Source organism: Trichomycterus rosablanca, chromosome 19, assembly GCF_030014385.1.
Source record: "Trichomycterus rosablanca isolate fTriRos1 chromosome 19, fTriRos1.hap1, whole genome shotgun sequence".
In the NCBI taxonomy this organism is placed as follows: Eukaryota; Metazoa; Chordata; class Actinopteri; order Siluriformes; family Trichomycteridae; genus Trichomycterus; species Trichomycterus rosablanca.
Genome location: NC_086006.1, coordinates 2,962,067 through 2,980,000, shown reverse-complemented (window position 1 = coordinate 2,980,000; position 17,934 = coordinate 2,962,067). Strand labels below are relative to the sequence as shown.

The 17,934-nt window shown below is 42.0% G+C and overlaps 2 protein-coding genes across 2 annotated transcripts in view; one reads left to right on the top strand and one right to left on the bottom strand.

Moving 5' to 3' along the window:
- rps12 (ribosomal protein S12) overlaps positions 1-17,934 on the top strand; it is a 146,504-nt gene that overhangs the window by 58,910 nt on the left and 69,660 nt on the right. The window lies entirely within an intron of this gene.
- Positions 1-17,934, bottom strand: part of phip (pleckstrin homology domain interacting protein) — a 40,467-nt gene that overhangs the window by 10,442 nt on the left and 12,091 nt on the right. The window contains exons 9-32 of the mRNA XM_063014900.1: positions 16,803-16,903; positions 16,593-16,663; positions 16,307-16,407; positions 16,167-16,207; positions 14,969-15,067; positions 14,268-14,424; positions 13,512-13,646; positions 12,258-12,386; positions 11,948-12,173; positions 10,850-10,969; positions 10,581-10,764; positions 10,392-10,497; positions 10,176-10,307; positions 9,045-9,136; positions 7,474-7,693; positions 6,778-6,891; positions 6,595-6,702; positions 5,147-5,271; positions 4,977-5,059; positions 4,360-4,471; positions 2,695-2,756; positions 2,231-2,386; positions 1,067-1,187; positions 223-348 (exon numbers count right to left, since the gene is read on the bottom strand). Coding sequence (XP_062870970.1) covers positions 223-348; positions 1,067-1,187; positions 2,231-2,386; positions 2,695-2,756; positions 4,360-4,471; positions 4,977-5,059; positions 5,147-5,271; positions 6,595-6,702; positions 6,778-6,891; positions 7,474-7,693; positions 9,045-9,136; positions 10,176-10,307; positions 10,392-10,497; positions 10,581-10,764; positions 10,850-10,969; positions 11,948-12,173; positions 12,258-12,386; positions 13,512-13,646; positions 14,268-14,424; positions 14,969-15,067; positions 16,167-16,207; positions 16,307-16,407; positions 16,593-16,663; positions 16,803-16,903 — 2,921 coding nt within the window. The remainder of the gene's footprint in view (positions 1-222; positions 349-1,066; positions 1,188-2,230; positions 2,387-2,694; positions 2,757-4,359; positions 4,472-4,976; positions 5,060-5,146; positions 5,272-6,594; positions 6,703-6,777; positions 6,892-7,473; positions 7,694-9,044; positions 9,137-10,175; positions 10,308-10,391; positions 10,498-10,580; positions 10,765-10,849; positions 10,970-11,947; positions 12,174-12,257; positions 12,387-13,511; positions 13,647-14,267; positions 14,425-14,968; positions 15,068-16,166; positions 16,208-16,306; positions 16,408-16,592; positions 16,664-16,802; positions 16,904-17,934) is intronic.

Here is a 17,934-nt window from a genome sequence, read left to right as displayed (position 1 = left end):
TCTATACCTTTCAGTCCCAAGGTTATTGCTTTTTCTACAAAAACACATAGCACACATTTCTATACATTTTTACCACATTGCTTTTAAAAGCTTGTTTTATAAAAATTATTTTGTATTAAAGTGTTGGCTGGCTGATTTGTATGTACAAAATCTAACCCAAGTAAAGTTGGGTTACGACATGATTAAACCATTGGGAATTCAATACAAATCCTACAAACTTACTTGATAAACTGCAGCAGAAGTTCCGACACGAATTTGGCAGTTTTGACTATAAAAGCTCCCGGCTCATTGAAGGTTTGTGCGTTGTGCTCGATGTAGCGAATCTCCCACATCAGAGAGGACATTCGCCTGTCAACATAAAACAGACAAATACATTCACATTTTATTTAATAATCCATAAAATAGATATATACACTATATGGACAAAAGTATTGGGACACCGCTTCTAATTATTGATTCTATTCTATTTAATGTGTTTCATTCACAACAATTGCTAACAGGTGTAATAAATTAATTATATAAAGGAAATTATATGCTTCCAACTTTGTAGCAAAAGTTTAGGGAAGGCCCTTTCCTGTTCCAGTGTGACTCTATAATGACATGAAGAAAAGCTCGATTTAAAATCCTCAACTTTAAAGTCATACTTCAAAGTTATGTGAGAATCCTTCTAGGAAGAGTGGCTGTTCTTATAGCCTAAATATCACATACAGAGTCATTCTATTTTAATACCCTTTGTTTTTGAAATGAGATGTCCGACAGGCTCATGGTCAGGTGTCTAAATACTTTTGGTCATAGTGTATTTATATAGGCTGGCAATAATGTATCAGTTATTGACAGGAATCAGGCATATAAGGCACAATTTAATAAGGCACTAATAGAAAACCCTATTGAGATTCATGCCGATAGATTTTGTTACTGTTCTGTTTCTCCTCATTTATTAAACATGTATGTAAAAAGCTCTTGTGTTACATGTGATAATAATAAAAAAGATTTGGCATCTAGGTAAAAGTTCAGTGGTTCCTCTGAGTGCTGTATAACGTGGTAACGTGTGTAAGTGCTGACTGACCTGTAAAAGCGATGTTCCAGTCGGCTCCGGATGGTGCTCAGGTCCGTAACGTAAGCCACCACAGTGCAGTATGTAGGATACGCCTGTACATCGACTGGCACAGCAAACGGAGCTGCCACATCTGAGGTACAAGGGTACGAAGGAAGAGATCCGTAAGAGATACGTAAAGCAATCCTGTTACTCTTCCATTTATCATTCCTAATCATTTTTAATGTTCTTTCTTTGTTTTGTTTGCCTGGCAGATCTTGAAATGACTTGTCCGGTGTGTTCCCTTCCCCAATGAATTAGACTTATTTTGACCCCAGCTGCACAGCCAAACTCCGACAGTTTCGAGTTGGTGGTTGGAAGGAGGTCACTGAATAAACTCACAACCACATTTGACAACCCATCTCACCCCCTTCATGACCTGTTAGTCAGACAGCGGAGCACTTTTAGCAACAGACTCATCCAACTCCGCTGTAACAAGGAGCGGTACAGGAGATGGTTTATACCAGCAGCGATCACGCTGTATAATGCTTCACTAGCTCGGGACATCATCGAACACTAAACTACTATCAGGACAGACTCATGGAGCATGTTCTAACACTCTGTTTATCAAGACTATACTACATATCTGTTATTATTTAACACTACAACAGCTTAGTATATCACATATTACATATCTCATCTAAAATATTTAATGCTAGGATACTTCTTAAGTTTTTTATATGACATACTACATTTTTTATTCTACTGATTCAATTACATAGTGTGTACAACATTACTTGTGTACTTTAATTCTTTGTACTTTAATACTTTTTTGCTTTAATGTACCTGGAGCTGCTGTAATAACTGACTTTCCCTATAGGATTAATAAAGTTATCTATCTATCTATCTATCTATCTATCTATCTATCTATCTATCTATCTATCTTTAATATTATTTATTTATTCAGAAAAACAAAAACATGAAGGGCTGCGAGTGCAGATGAATGATGGGTACGTATACAGACAGTCAATTAGGAGTCAGGAGGAGGACCAGATCCAGATCTGTGGACCAGATCTACTGTGGCGACCCCTTAAATATGGGAGCTGCCGAGAATCTGCGCTCTTTATTTTGTCACTTTTACATTTCAGGTCAATCCATTGACGAGCCAAATAATAAGGTTGTAATGAGACCTCGTACCTAGAGTGGCCAGCTGGTCGATGCCGGCGATGATGCGTTCACACTCCTGATCGCGTGTCCGCGAGCCCCACTCGCCGTCTAAAGGACGGTACAGTAAAGTCTTGTGCTCCTCCCGGGTCAACGGCATGCTCAGGCCCAGTTCATCCGGAAAAGCAGCTAGAACAGGAGAGAGGGGAGCGTGGAGATAACAAAGCGTGAGGAACGACGGAGCTGCACGTCTGATTAAACGATACACCAGAGTGAATTTCAAACGCTGGCTAACTGCTAACCATTATCCTCAATTTAACAGCTGTTACTATGACAACAAGCATCATTCTTTTTGCCTAAGAGTAATTCGGAAATGCCAGCTCAACAGATAATTACTTTCTTAATGAGGTGTGTGTGTGTGTGTGTGTGTGTGTGTTAGATTATACTGTACTAAACATGGGAACACAGTACACATTTTGTGTGTGTGAACATTTTACCATCATTAGGTATCTCCTCCATGTCCCATGGGCTCATCTTTTCTGTGTCTCCATTATCCCAGCTACAAACACACACACACACACACACACACACACACGAACACACACACTCATCATAAATGAAGGCCAGCCTAGTCTAGAGCAGTTGTAGCCTAGCGTTTAATGTACTGGACTAGTAATTAAAAGGTAGCTGGTTCAAGCCCCACTACTGCCAGGTTGCCACTGTTGGGCCCTTGAGCAAGGCCCTTAACTCTTAATTGCTTAGACAATACACTGTCACAGCACTATAAGTCGCTTTGGACAGAATTTAGCGTCTGCTAAATGCTGAAAATGTAATTGTAATGTAAATAGATTAAATTTTAGCTGGAATCAGTGATTGTTAACAGACCCTACCTCCTAAAATCTTCTTCCTAAAGTATCTCCTCCACTTCTATACAAGTATAGAATATACATATACTTCTATACATATTACTACATGCAAACACAGGAGCACATACTGCCAATTATTTACATTATACAGTGAGGAGAAACAAGTCTTCAACCACTTTTCGCTTCATTTCATTTTCATCAACTGATTCATCCTGGTGAGGGTCGTGGAAGGTCTGGCTCCACCTGGAAACACTGGGCGCTAGGCAGGAGTACTCATTTATGCATTTGTATACAACAGTTAGTTCCGACCTTACAATCTGATTGGTTGAGAAGCGTTCTAACCGTGCTGATATTGGTGATAACAGCGCGGCCTTTTCACACCACAACCGTATTACTCCGCTGACGCGTTGCCAGTAACGACAAGCTTCATGCACACAAACGCGCACGCAGGCGACACAGACCTTTATTCCCGATCGCGTTTTAAATCCGTTATCTGATACACAATCTAGTGCACTATGTAGGGAACTTTAATGTGTTTGTAACGCGAACAGTTAGCTTAATAGCCCAGTTAGCAGCTCCTAGAAGTTCTGTTATCACCCATAATCCTTTGGTGTGTGTGAGAGGTTTTTTGTTTCTTTTTTTTTCCCTTCGGAGGTTCTCGCCTTCTTCTTTTTGTTCTTACCTCCATAAAATGAGTTTTTGCAACTTTGGATGTCTGCTTTGTAGTGTTAAACTTTATATTCGTTGTGGAACTACTTTTTGGCCGAAGGTATTGTCAATATTAAAGCATATTTACTATGAAATTCAGGGCTTCCTTGATTTATTTTCTTTCTTTATTTTGTAATAACTGTTGTATAAAAGCAATAGAACACTTGAGGTCGTGATGTTATTCGCGATAACACTCCCTCCTGTGTTCTATTGCTTAAAAATTGTAGATTTTAATAAGGTGCTTCAGGTGGCGCAGAGGTAAAAACACGCTAGCAGGGGTATGAGGGGACCAGTGAGTAAATAAGTAAGTAAGAGTTAGCATTTATTGCTCTGCAATAAAGTAATAACTGTTGAAATTTACACAGTGAAGCATCAGGAACACCTCGTGCCGTGTCAACAGGGGCATTTCCATCCTAAAAGAGCCACTACAATTAAAATGTACATAAAAAATGATAAGTCATGCTGGTAAAATGCCCTCCACAGAATCAGCAGATTTTATGTTTCTTCACTTATTTATCCAGGTTTTATTTTAATGTGTTAGCCATCTGTAAGTGCTGTATGTAGCATTTCTGTGGTGGGGTTACTGACCAGACATTGTAGCACTGGAAAAGACTGTCAGGATACTCTGGCTGATACGGCTCCTGATTCTCGATCGTACCGAACCACCAGGCGTCGTCGATCACAGAGCGAAAACGATCACCTGAAACACCAGCATCGACTCAGCACTTCTTTAAAGTCATACACGAAAAACTTACAAACGTAATAACGAATTAGCCGTGTGTAATGTCACGAAAATATTCATTTTAAATCTATTTTATAAAACGTATCAAGGTATTTAGATCTGATGAATAACAAATAAAGTGTAGAAAGGGACAGTGGAAGCCTAGTTGTTAGAGCTTCAGCTTATCAATTGAAAGAGTGAGAGTTCGAATCCCAGCTCTGGTTGGCCCTTGAGCAAGGCCCTTAACCCTCTCTGCTCCAAAGTCGCAGTGCAATGGCTGACCCTGTGCGTATCAGTATTTGAATCTGGAGCTGCAGGTATGTTCGTGAGAAATATTTGATATTGTCAGTAACCCAGAAGTTCCGCATTGATGACGAGACCCGTAAATCCTCAGATAAAGCATATCATGATGAATAATGTATCTATTATGAATCACCACATCAATAAACCCCATCTCAAATCCACATACAGACCCAGCCCTGACCTATCATCCACTGCTGCTGCCTTGCATTGTCAAACTGTTGACGCAGTACCAGGAAATCGATGACATCCGGCATGTCGTGGTATCTGTGGAATAAATGAGTGTTAATTGAGCGTTCGCCCCGATTAAACCATAAAGGAATAAAGAAACGGTATCGATCAGATTCCGCTCACTTCATGGAGAAAGAGCCGCCCGTCAGTTTGCCAGTGTCCGGGTCCAGGAAGGCCAGCTTCAGGCAACACAAAGTGGGCAAGCCTACCTCGTACTTCATTCCTACAATCTTCATCAGTTCCTGCTCCTGTTAACACATACACGCACACACACAAAAACAAAGCAATGCCAAAATGTTAACACACCAATTATGAGTGCTGTGCTTGAATCATTTCCACCAATCAGTGCTCATCTTGCTTCTTGAAATTATAATGTAACTGTACAACATTAATTACACAATCAAGTAACAGAACTCAGCAATGTAACATGGCGCCGATGATTCCATGTAACAGCATTCAAATAATTAATGACCTCTTAAGATTAAATTGCATTTTATTCAAATTTCATTCGTCTTAGTTACTTTTGAGGGTGCCAATATATTGCAGTGCAGCACACACGCCCACACACTCAATGGAACACGGAACACATTCACTCTATGGATAAAAGTTTCAGGACACCCCTTGTAATTACTGAATTTACTAAATTTAGGGTCCCTTGTTGTTCCAGCATGACTCTTCCCCTGTGCACAAAAGCTCGGCCTAAAGAAGCTCCAGTGTCCTGATCTCAGCCCCACTGAACAGCTTTGGAATGAACTGGAACATCAACTGAGGCTTGACCGATGCCATACAAATGCTCTTTTGATTCACTGGGCACAAATTCCCACAGATATACTTTAAAGTCTTGTGAGAAGCCTTTCAGAACAGTGGTTGTTATTATACTGTAGTTGAAAAAATTATGTCAGATCAGGGGTCACTTTATCTTAATAAAGTTTGTGTTTGAAATAGGGCGGTCAACAAGCTCATGGTCAGGGTTCCAAATACTGTCCAACATGTAGTTAAATTTTTTTGCTATTTTTATGTTCAAATCAATCGTTTTGATTTTATATATATATATATATATATATATATATATATATATATTATTTATGCATTTTCTCCCTTTTTCACCTGACTTAAGTGCGTCCAATTGCCCGATTGCATCACGCTTCCTCTCCACCAATGCCGATCCCTGCTCTGATTGAGGAGATCGAAGCTAACCCACGCCCCTCCGACACTTAGCACTTAGCACTGTGTACGGAGAGACACACCCTGACAGCACTCTTTTCCCCGTCTCTGTGCAGGCGCCATCAATCAACCAGCAGAGGTCGTAATTGCATCAGTTATGAGAAAGTCCCTATCCGGCTTGATATCCCACCCCTATCTGAACCACAGGCCAATCGTTGTTCATGTGGACACTCAGCCTAGCCGGCAGACAGAGCCGAGATTCGATACGATGTATTCGAGATCCCAGCTCTGGTTCCAGCGTGTGTTTTTACCGCTGCGCCACCTGAGCGGCCCTGATTTTATTTTTAATAAACGTCACATTTCAAAATCAGAAAAAGTCAAATACTGTGCAGGAACGCCAGTCATACCCGCAGCTCCATCTTGTGCCAGGGCTGCTTTTTAGGGTTGATGCTGAAGATCTTGTTCTTCTTGGCCATCTCCACATAGGCCTCGTGGCCTTGCCGAAAGTAATAGACCTGTAGACGGTGTAGCGTACAGTCAGCTTACACTCATACAGCTTTGTTCAAATACGTGTAGGCAGAGAGTTTTACCTCGTCACCCATCTGAGGGGCGAAGGGGCATCTGCGTGGCACAGTGTCTGTGATCCAGGGTGAGGGCAGCCACTCCTCTAGAGCCATACCCTGCTCCTGGAACTCTGGTAACCTCTGGAAAATTAGACAAAGTCAAAGACTTACAACTGTGAGCTAACACTATCCAAGCAATTAAGGGTTGAGGGCCTTGCTCAGGGGCCACAAGAGGGCAATCTGGGTGTAGCAGAGCTTGCACAACCTTTGCATTGAGTCTACAAGTACCAGGAGGAATGGAAGGTCACTGATAGGATACCCACCTCCCCCAAACAAAGCATAATAAAGCCGCCTAACCTAATGACTGTAGAGGTCAAGCATTCAGGCCTGTAATGTTCTCTTGGTGTACGCTATAAAACACTTATAACAGCATCCAGCTCCTCTTTTAATTGCAACAATCAAGCATTGGTTGTTAATTGTCCTTCTCAGCTGACAGCATTGATTAAACAATGATTCATTTTGTTCATTCATCATTAACATCGCAAATGCAGATACAGAAGTTACTTAAAAGTTACTCTACATTCACACCGACAGCAGCTTTGATGATCTGACCGCTGATCACTTGACCTCACTATGCACACACACACACACACACACACACACACACACACACACACACACACGAGTCACGTCATTCAGCACGTTACACAAACACTTTCTCACCTTCCTCTTTTCCTTTGGCTTCTTCTTCTTTGGTAGCGCTCCATCTTTGTCCTGTTTTTCCTTCCTTCTCTCTTTCTTGGCATCCTTCTCTTTTTTCTTTTCTCCGTCCTCCTCCGAGCTGCTGGCGTTTTTCTTTTTCTTTTTCACGGCGGTCTTCTTAGGTGGCTCTAGATTTATGCCCGCATCCGCCGTCCAGTCAGAGTAGTCGCTCGAGTAGTCACTAAACACACACACACACAAACAAGAAGCGCTTCTTTACACTTTATACGCGGGAGAGAAGCTGTATTATGTTTTAAAAACTATTTTATAATAGTGTTTTATAAGATCTACACTATAAATGTTGCTTTTTTTCAGGATTAAAAGTGACATCAACCAAATGAGGGAGATCAGTCGCGATGACTTTCTTTAACCTGCTGGAAACACTGTGTTCCAGCATTTCCTCTAACAGAGTGCTTCTTTTTTGTCTCTCTGCGTACACTATGTGTATTATCCAACTTTGTCATCCTGCAAAATCAATCTTTATATACTGGTGCTGGTCATAAAATTAGAATATCATGAAAAAGTTTATTTATTTCAGTAATTCCATTCAAAAAGTGAAACTTGTATATTATATTCATTCATTACACACAGACTGATATATTTCAAATGTTTATTTCTTTTAATGTTGATGATTATAACTGACAACTAATGAAAACCCCAAATTCAGTATCTCAGAAAAATAGAATATTACTTAAGACCAATACACAAAAAGGATTTTTAGAAATGTTGGCCAACTGAAAAGCATGAAGATGAAAAGTATGAGCATGTACAGCACTCAATACTTAGTTGGGGCTCCTTTTGCCTGGATTACTGCAGCAATGCGGCGGGCATGGAGTCCATCAGTCTGTGGCACTGCTCAGGTGATATGAGAGCCCAGGTTGCTCCGATAGTGGCCTTCAGCTCTTCTGAATTGTTGGGTCTGGCGTATCGCATCTTCCTCTTCACAATACCCCATAGATTTTCTATGGGGTTAAGGTCAGGCGAGTTTGCATGGTCCTTAAACCAGGTATATAACAATGGTTTTGGTCTTCCTAAGAGGGATTGGTGATGGGTTTATTTGTAAAAAAATTAAGTGCAGCTTAAGATTGTCTAGAATGTGACCACTTTGAGGCCAAAAAATACTCTGCGACCCCTATTTTCCCAAAGCAAATGCACCAGACTTATCACTGTAAGCCTCAGTGTTGCCTGTCCAATTAGGCTACCAGGCCCATCCAAAGTCCAATATATATATATATATATATATATATATATATACTCAACTGCTACAAACTGTGTCATCAGTTCACCAATGATTATAGAATGTTATTAAAAGTGGACTGATGAAACACTGGTAAATTAAATATGATTAGCACTCAGCATCTTGCCTTTATACTGTTTTTTAATTAAAAACCGGTCAAAAAGATTTGCTGTATGTATTTTCATTAAAAAATATTAGTAAGGAATTGGGTTTAAGGAATCTGTATAAAAGCTAATACACTTGCATATCGTCTGCTGCACCTCCTTTGCCTTTTGTGTTGGTGAATGCTTGTTACCTGGAGCTGCTGTGATCCTCAGGCCAGGGCTCTTTCTCCTCTCTCTCCTCATCTGACGACTCTCTGCTGGGAGGCCGAGCGTCCGCTTCACCCTAACAAAGGACGTGAATCCTCCTTATCACTTATATTAACATTCCATATAGAGCGCTGACGCATGCTTAGCTCAGTACAGATGTGATTCAGATAGCTGGGTTTCTTGGTAACGATGACTGACAGGGGTAATTATTAGAAACATCGAAGCCGTGATACAGAGGAAAACACTACTTTGCTTTGCTTAATGTGGCAGTTTAAAGAAAATCTGAAACGAGTACATATGCTTTAGTATAGCATGAAATAGAATGTTAGCAGCTGGAATAATCAAAGTCATTAGAGCTGAAACACTGACTCCACATACGATGCTATGATCCAAATTGCCAAAAATGAACTAATTTATTATTTAATGTTTTAAATAACTCATTTTATTTCATTAACATCACATTGTAAGGCTGAAATACACTGGAAAGGGCGCCAATCCATCGCAGGGTTTTGGCTCCCCTCAGACATTGCCAAAATAGCTGTGAAGACGCCCGGCTGGCCTACAGCACAGCTGATGTTCAAACCCGGATCTCAGGGGGGGTGGCTAGCGTAATACACACATCTCCTCTCAGATATAGCCAATCACGACTGTGAAGACGCCCGCCAGGTCGACAGCACAGCTGATGTTCGAACCCGGATCTCAAGGGTGGAGGGCTACTGTAAATGACTCAGACATCTCCTCTCAGACATTTAAATTTTCAGCATTTAGCAGACGCCTTTATCCAAAGCGACTTACAGTACAGTTACAGTGTACAGTCTGAGCAATTGAGGGTTAAGGGCCTTGCTCAAGGGCCCAACAGCAGCAACCTGGCAGTGGTGGGGCTTGAACCAGCGACCCTCTGATCACTGGTCCAGTACCTTAACCACTAGGCTACAGACAGAGCCAATCATGGCTGTGAAGACGCCTGGCCGGCTGATATTTGAACCTGGATCTCAGTGTACAATCTAGTCCCACTGTGGTTTACAAGACGCAACATAAAGCCTCCACAAGGGCACGTTTGCGTACAAGTTTATTTCATTATTATTGTGTGTGTGTGTGTGTGTGTGTGTGATTACCTCTGACGCGCTAGGCTCCTCCTCGTTAGCTTCACTCTGTCGGCTCGTTTCCTCGACAGCCAGGCGCGTGTGGTAGTTGTGCTGGTTGCCCTGGTGACGCCGGCCCTCCTCCACCGCGTTATCCGTGCCGTGCTTTGGTTAAAAGAATACGACGTTAACACACACCGTAGCACCAGCTTCTGTGTGAAATTAAGAGCTGTGGGAGTTCGGATGTACCCGGTTCTCTCTGTGGTACTGGCTGTGTACGCTGCGCCTCCTCCGCTCCGATCTGTAGATGTTCATCTCCTCCTCTCCTCGGGCTGCCCTCCAGATCTCCTGTTTACTGCACACATAACCCGACGCTTGTCAGCAGTTAAACTACATTCCGGTGCAAAAAACCTATTGCACCACATCTGTAGACCGTACCTGGCCGTCCCTCGGGACAGTTCAGGCACCAGTACCCGCCTGCTCCAGGCCACCAGGTCCGTCTCAGTGGCCATCTCGCTGCGGGGAGCATTGCTGTGCATTTGCCTGACCCCCTCGATCTGACCGCTGCGCCTCAGACCCACGTTGGGAGGAGACGTCACTTCTGTCGGAGAGCTCACAGACCCTGGACAGATCAGATCACCGTTAACATCACTGTGCCCACTGTGACCCGGTCACACATACCTCTTTATTATCGTCAGCAGGTCTACCTCGGGTGGTTCTGGAGTCTGAGCTCAGTCTCTGATCCTGCTCCTGCTGCAGTCTCTGGATCATATTGTCCAGCGGACTAGAACCTTCCGCTGCCTGCTGGCTCAGCACCTGGTTTAATCCTGAAAGAGTGCAGAGAGATCCAGAGAAAAGATCAAATATATAAGATCCAGAGAGGAACGTTATAGTCAAAGTCGCTTGTTTACACACGTGAAAAGGAAAATCGCTGATCTTTGTGCTGCATGAGCTGCATACTGGACTAAAATCCAACCATTTCTCAAAATCTCATAAAAGACTTACTTAAATTTCACTGGAGGGCTAAATTACACCATATTTAATCATATCTAAATACATTTATTGTGTAATCATGATGAACGATTTAACTGTCTCCCCTATTTATTTTATTCCACGCTATTTTTCTTACTGTATGATACTTCAGGTGGAAAATAGCCCTATTTTTCTAACTACATGATAGTATACATTACTTCAGGCAAGAAATAGCCCTATTAGTACACAAAACACACATAGATGCACAGCATAACAAAATTAAGTATAGAAAATAATACTAAAATACTAAACGATAAACTAAATTAAAAACAGTTCATAATTTGACGGCTTTAATGACAATAATAACCTAAAAAACGATGTATAGTACAGTACAGCATAGTCATTTTATTATATTAAAAGTCATTATAATAAGTTTTAATAAGTAATAAATTATAATAAGTAATAATAATAATGATTTGCTCTAAATAACTGCAATAAGGGATTAAGAACAGACTTTTCTCAGATTGACTGGACACTGGTAATGCTGGTTCCTATTAGTATGTATATCTAGGTATATTTGGACACCTGACCATAAGCTTGCTGGACATCCTATTATAAAAACAAATGGTATTAAGATCGAGTGATCTTCACAGCTATAACAACAGACACTCTTTTGAGAAGCCTTTGAAATATGTTTAAATATGGGAATTTCATCCTGTTAAACCGAGCTTTTCTTCTGTTTTGTGCACAGAGGCCCAGTCATGCTGGACAGTGACAGCTAAAGAGGTGACAGCACACTTGTGAACAAATGTGAACACTCGTGCGCTCTCTACCTGAGGATGTCAGTCCCATTTGCGGTATGAGCTGCTCCGCTCTGCAGTTCTCTCGGCCGGGCACCAGGCGCTGGTAGCGAGGAGGGTGAGGGTTTCCATCCACGTCCACTAGGAACGGTGGAGGCATGAGGTGAGGAGCCTGCTGCGTCTGCTCGTCTAACACATAGTTGTGAGCGTCGCGAATCAGTGGCCGGTAATCGGTGTGGAAGAACATCTGGTCGGCTATCTGCGGCACAGATCGGTACAGATAAACACCAAACCCGGACAGACCGAACAGAACTGCTTCAAGAGAGAATGTCTAGTTCGGTACCTTGTCGTATCTGCTGCTGGAGCCGAAGCCGAAGATGAGCAGGTGTCCGTGAGAGTCAGTGCAGGCGAAGTGCTGACCGTCTGGAGAACACTTGCAGTCGAACAGTGCCCCGTGTCCCTGACCCTCGATCTGTTACCAACACACACGTTAAATACACTTTACAGAGAGCCAGTTAATAAAACGCATCCAAACATTTGTGCTCATGACCAACCATTCATATAAAGAGTATCATTGTTGTAGTGAGGATTGTTCAAATCGTTAGACCCCAAATAAAAAACCTGAAAACACCAATAGCAAGAAATGTCAATGAAATGTCAAAAAAAATGTTCAACATACATAAATAAAACAAGAAATGCAGAGAAAACAAGTAACCCACTTTTCTTACTCAATATACTACCACTGCATATTTCCACTAAAGATTTAAACACAATATATTTGTACTTTTCACTTGAATATAAACAAAAAGTATTAAAAAGCATAAACAAATAATTATTCTTTATTGGCAGTTAAAGCTTTGGGCACTCGGGTGGCACGGCAATAAAATGGGGTTGCCAAATGGGCCGTAAAGACACTCAGCCAGCCGATAGCACAGCTGATGTTCGATCGATTAACACTCGCTTGCTTAATTTTAAGGCACATAAACACAAAATTAACTTGTACACGAACGCCCCCTTGTGGAGGCTTTACGCTACACCTTGTACACCACAGTGGGACCAGATTGCCACCAATGTTATTAATTAAGTATATTTTGTTTTGTGTTTTGTTTTGATGAATCTGACGTCTTAATAAATTTGATGTGTTGCCTGGGTCGCGGTAAAAATCAAGGACAAAATGTGGGTCGCTTGCACTGCACTAGCCCACCGTTACAGGCTAATCTGGCGTCTACGTCTGGGAGGTGGGGTAGCCGAACAGCCCAGGCATTGGGAGGTGAACTTGTCAGCGCGCTCTCAGTGCCAGTCCCAAGCCCGGATAAAATACGAAGAGTTGCAAACAGAAAGAGCATCCGATGTATGATTTTGCTAGGCCGGCCAAAGCTTGTTTTGAATAGCTGCGACTACTAAATTAAAATTCAGACATGCTTCTGAAATTCTAGCTCATATTACTGCCTTCATCTAATTGCTTTAGCAACATTGTCATGAAACTGGAAAATCCAATTATGCCTGGGTAGGGCAGGGTGGGGTGAGCTGGCGTAGTTAATGACAGAATGACCTCGTATTAAGATACAGATGAAAACAGGCTGTGGGATTTGTTTACCATGTTGAAGTAGGAGCGTATTTTAACTCCTCGTGCCAGGTCCCACACAATGGCATTACCATCATGACCAGCAGAAAACAGCACTCTGGGATCAAACGGGTGTGGCTCCAACACGAACACTTCGTCCTCATGACCCTAAAACAAAGTATTAAAGGTAGATGTTTATAAGACATGGAACTCATAAGGCAGATTATTTAGACGCACTACTTATACAGAGATTACGTCTCTGTATAAGTTAACACAATTACCCTCAAGAGAATTTATTTATATTTGAAAAGAACTCCGCTGGTTGCTCTGTAAGCTAGATTTAAGGCACCTTAGTCTGAGGATTTTAAGGCATCTAAGAATTTAGACATGTCCTCTTCTCAGGAGTGTAGGATGACGTAAAATGTGTCTATGTAGAGAGATCACAAGGTTTTCGACCAGATCCATTGTGCCATAAAAGTGTACATCTACAGCCAGTGCTAAGATCCCAAACAACACTGCTGCACCTAATACACTCATACCAGAACAATTTTTAAAACGCACAAACTATTTTGACAATAATAGTAACACATACGCCGAGTGAGATACTAAAATCCCACTTGTGTCTACCTGTGTCAAACGTGGGCTAATGCTCGTTGAAGTAAGAAGTCATATTGCTAACGTTTTGTCCCAAAGAGCAAATGCTTAATGAGAAATAAACACTGTAGTGAATAAACAACATAATACAGTGCATCAGATTCCTGTGTACTGACGGTGAAGCAGCTCTCTTACCAGGAGGATGTGGATCAGGCTGCCCGTGTACGAGTTCCACACCTTCAGCGTCAAATTGTTGGCCGCCGTAATGACCATGTTGTCGTGCCGATTCCAGGCCACCATGGTGACCTTCAGTTTGGTCACTTTGTCCTCCAGGGCTGGAGGGTTGTACTTCCTAGGGTGAATAAATAAATAAATAAATATATAAGACAGGCATACCAAGAGCCTCTATCTGCAGTGTTTAAATGACCTACTTTAGAAGATAAAAAGGAGCCATACATCCCCACACACACACACACACACACACACACACACACACACACACACACTTAACTAAATAATTAGTGTTGCAGAGTGACAAGAGAAAACCCTACAGAATAATTGGGGCTTGTTTTACAGCATTATATACAGTATGTTTGCCTAATTAAAACACCTCATTTATTCTTTATTTAAACATCACATCACGTTTATAGTTAGTTTTAAGATTTATAGTTATTCATGCTCATGTGACGTTTACAGAACGTCAATCACACTGTTTGATTGTTTGTTATTTTTATGTGTGTGTGTGTGTGTGTGTGTGTGTACTTTTACACCCCTATTAGAAAAGTTCATGCAATCATGACATGGTTTATACACTCTTACCAAGCCAAATAACAAATAAAATCCAATTATTCATGAAATATTCGGTGAATAACTCCTGAAAGGTGTGTAGGTGTTACCCGGGCAGTTTGGTGGCCATGTCCAGCAGGATGCTTCTCCAATCCTGCTGCTGTAACTGCCAAATCCTCGCAGTCCCATCTCTACTGCCGCTCACAAACCTGCACATGAACATCATGCACATGTGAAATCGTCAGTATTACAACCCAGATAAGCTTTACAGTTACAAAAGTATTGGGACACCTCTTCCAATTATTGATTCTAATGAATGTGTTTCAGCCACAGCAGTTGCTCATAGCTAGCCGCTCGGGTGGCGCAGCGGTGAAAACACACGCTGGAACCAGAGCTGGGATCTCGAATCGAATCTCAGCTCTGCCTTGCTGGCTGAGGCTGAGCGGCCACATGAACAACGATTGGCCTGTTGTTCGGATGGGCGGGACTAAGCCGGACGTGGGTCTCTCTCGGTCAGACCGGTGCAGTTACGACTTATGCTGGCTGATTAGAGGCGCCTACACAGAGATGAGGAAGGAGTGCTCTTAGGGTGTGTCTCTCCGTACACAACGCTAGGTGGCACAACTCTCGTCAATGTGTGGGTGATCAGATGCATACGGCTTGCTGCCCACGTGTCAGAGGGGGCATGGGTTAGCTTCGATCTCCTCGGTCAGAGCAGGGATCGGCATTGGTGGAGAGGAAGCGTGATGCAATTGGGCAACTGGACCGCGCTAAAGGGGAGAAAAAGGCGAATTAAAAAAACAGTTGCTCATAGCTGTAATAAATCAATTATATAAAGGAAATGATAAGCTTCCAACTTTGCAGCAACAGTTTAGGGAAGGCCCTTTCCAGTTCCAGCATGACCGTGCCTCTGTGCACAAAGCAAGATCAATAAAGACATGAAGAAAAGCTTGATTTGAAGAACTCCAGTGGCCTGATCTCATCCCCTCTGAATGAACATGAACATCAACTGAGGCTTTCTTGACCAACATTAGTGCCCAGCCATAGAATCGTTCTTTTGACTAAATGGGCACAAATTCCCGTAGACATACTTTAAATTCTTGTGAGAAGCCTTCTCAGAAGTGTGGCTGTTGTTATAGCTGAAGAGATCACAGAGGTCACAAGCTCATGGTCAGGTGTCCAAACACTTTTTACTACAGAAATCATCAGCTACTAACGATACACACTGCTTCTAATAACCTGAACTGAAATCTATCCCATCTGCACGCCCGCGTTACCACACACACCCAGGACACGCTTGCGTCTCACCTGTCTCCTTCATGTGAGAACTGGATGCTGTCGACTTTATCCTGTAAAAAACCATCAAAGCAATCAGAAGATAACAGAGAACACCACGCAGTTAAAACACTGAATGTTTAAATGTGTCTCAGAACAGAAAACACACTCACAGTGTGAGATTCCAGCTCGGCTATCTTGTCCGGCTGGTCTCCACCAAAGTAGTAAACTCTGATGATGTGATCGGTGCTCCCTGTAGCCAAAAACATCCCCCCTGGAAACAAAGGATTAATGATAATATTATGGGTTATGAGTTCAAAGGTTGTAACAGTATTCTTTTCCAATTGTTTTTATCACCGTCAGCCCATATTTTAATACATACAAAGTATTATTTTGATGATTTCTAAGTCTGTATACATAGCAGCGATGTGAGATTGGGACGAGAAGCGGAAGACCTACCTGCACTGAAAGACGAGCAGATCATCTGCACGCCCGGTCGGGGCCGCTCGGTGAATTTGCTGGGCCGCGGCCTGCACGGGTGGGTAGACACACAAGTTTACATGATATCGTATGAATATAAAACAAACGGTTTACATGAGAATGAAGCAGCGCTGTGTGTTAATGACAGCTGTTATGAGTCTTGGCTGGGGGTACATAAATACCGCTCACCCGAATTTGAGCGTGCGGGCGTCCCACTGCCAGAAACAGATGGTCCCATCAGCACCGGTGGAGGACAGAAACCTCTTATTACCGCTGCACAGAGGAGAAAACTACACACACACACACACACAGTGCACAACCTTATCTTAACAGTTGACTAACAGTTTATATTTTGACTGAAAAGTATGTAAACAACTGACAATGAGTTGAATATGGAGTACTGTAGTAGTAATAGTAATATAAGGACCATTCCACGGAATAGGTACCATTTCTGAATCCAGGACACACACACTTAACTACTCAGTATGTGTTTTGGTCAATCTCAACCACCTTTGCTTCATTTTTACAAGGTTTCTAAGTTGAAGCTGGTTGTATATGAGTAACAGGACTGAAAGTAACAGGACTGACATTTTAACATAGAATTAATAAATACTTGAAGTATAGCAGCATGGAGAACATGCTAAAAGCACGAGAACACAGTGCACAGTCCAGTGATTAATCAAAAAAAAAGAATTTTTAATAAAAATGAACAAATAAGGCACAGCGGGATATTCCGCAGAGATACTGAACTCCTCGGTTCGAAACTCGACATTGCCACCGGTCGGCTGGGCGCCATCTAGCGGGCATAATTGGCAGTGCTTGCAGGGAGAGATGACCGGAATATGTGGGCGGGGTCTTCAAACGCTGTGTAAGGACTAGGGATGCATCGATAGCATTTATTTTTTCCCAACCGAGTACGAGTACATGTATTTTTGTACTTGCCGATACCGATACCGATACCTATTTAGAATACCGTTTTTTTTTTAAACAAAAACACACGTGAGAAGTGACGAGAAGTTTAATGATACCACGTCCAAAAATGCACGTCAACAAGTAGCGAGCGATCAAAGTGTTTGTGCGCTGATGTGATGAAAGCAAGGAGGAAAAATAAATGAATCTGAGTGGATTTGGCAACACGAATAGCATGGATTGTTCTGTAGTCAGTTGGAGGTTAATAAATATTTTTGCAATGTTGGTGTTTTGTTGTTATGTTTTGTAGAGAACGATCAGGTCAGAAATACTGTAAAACGTGTGTGTGTGCTGATGTATTCTGATATAAACTATATTATCCCCCTGTCCCACCTGTTTACACTCCTCTCCT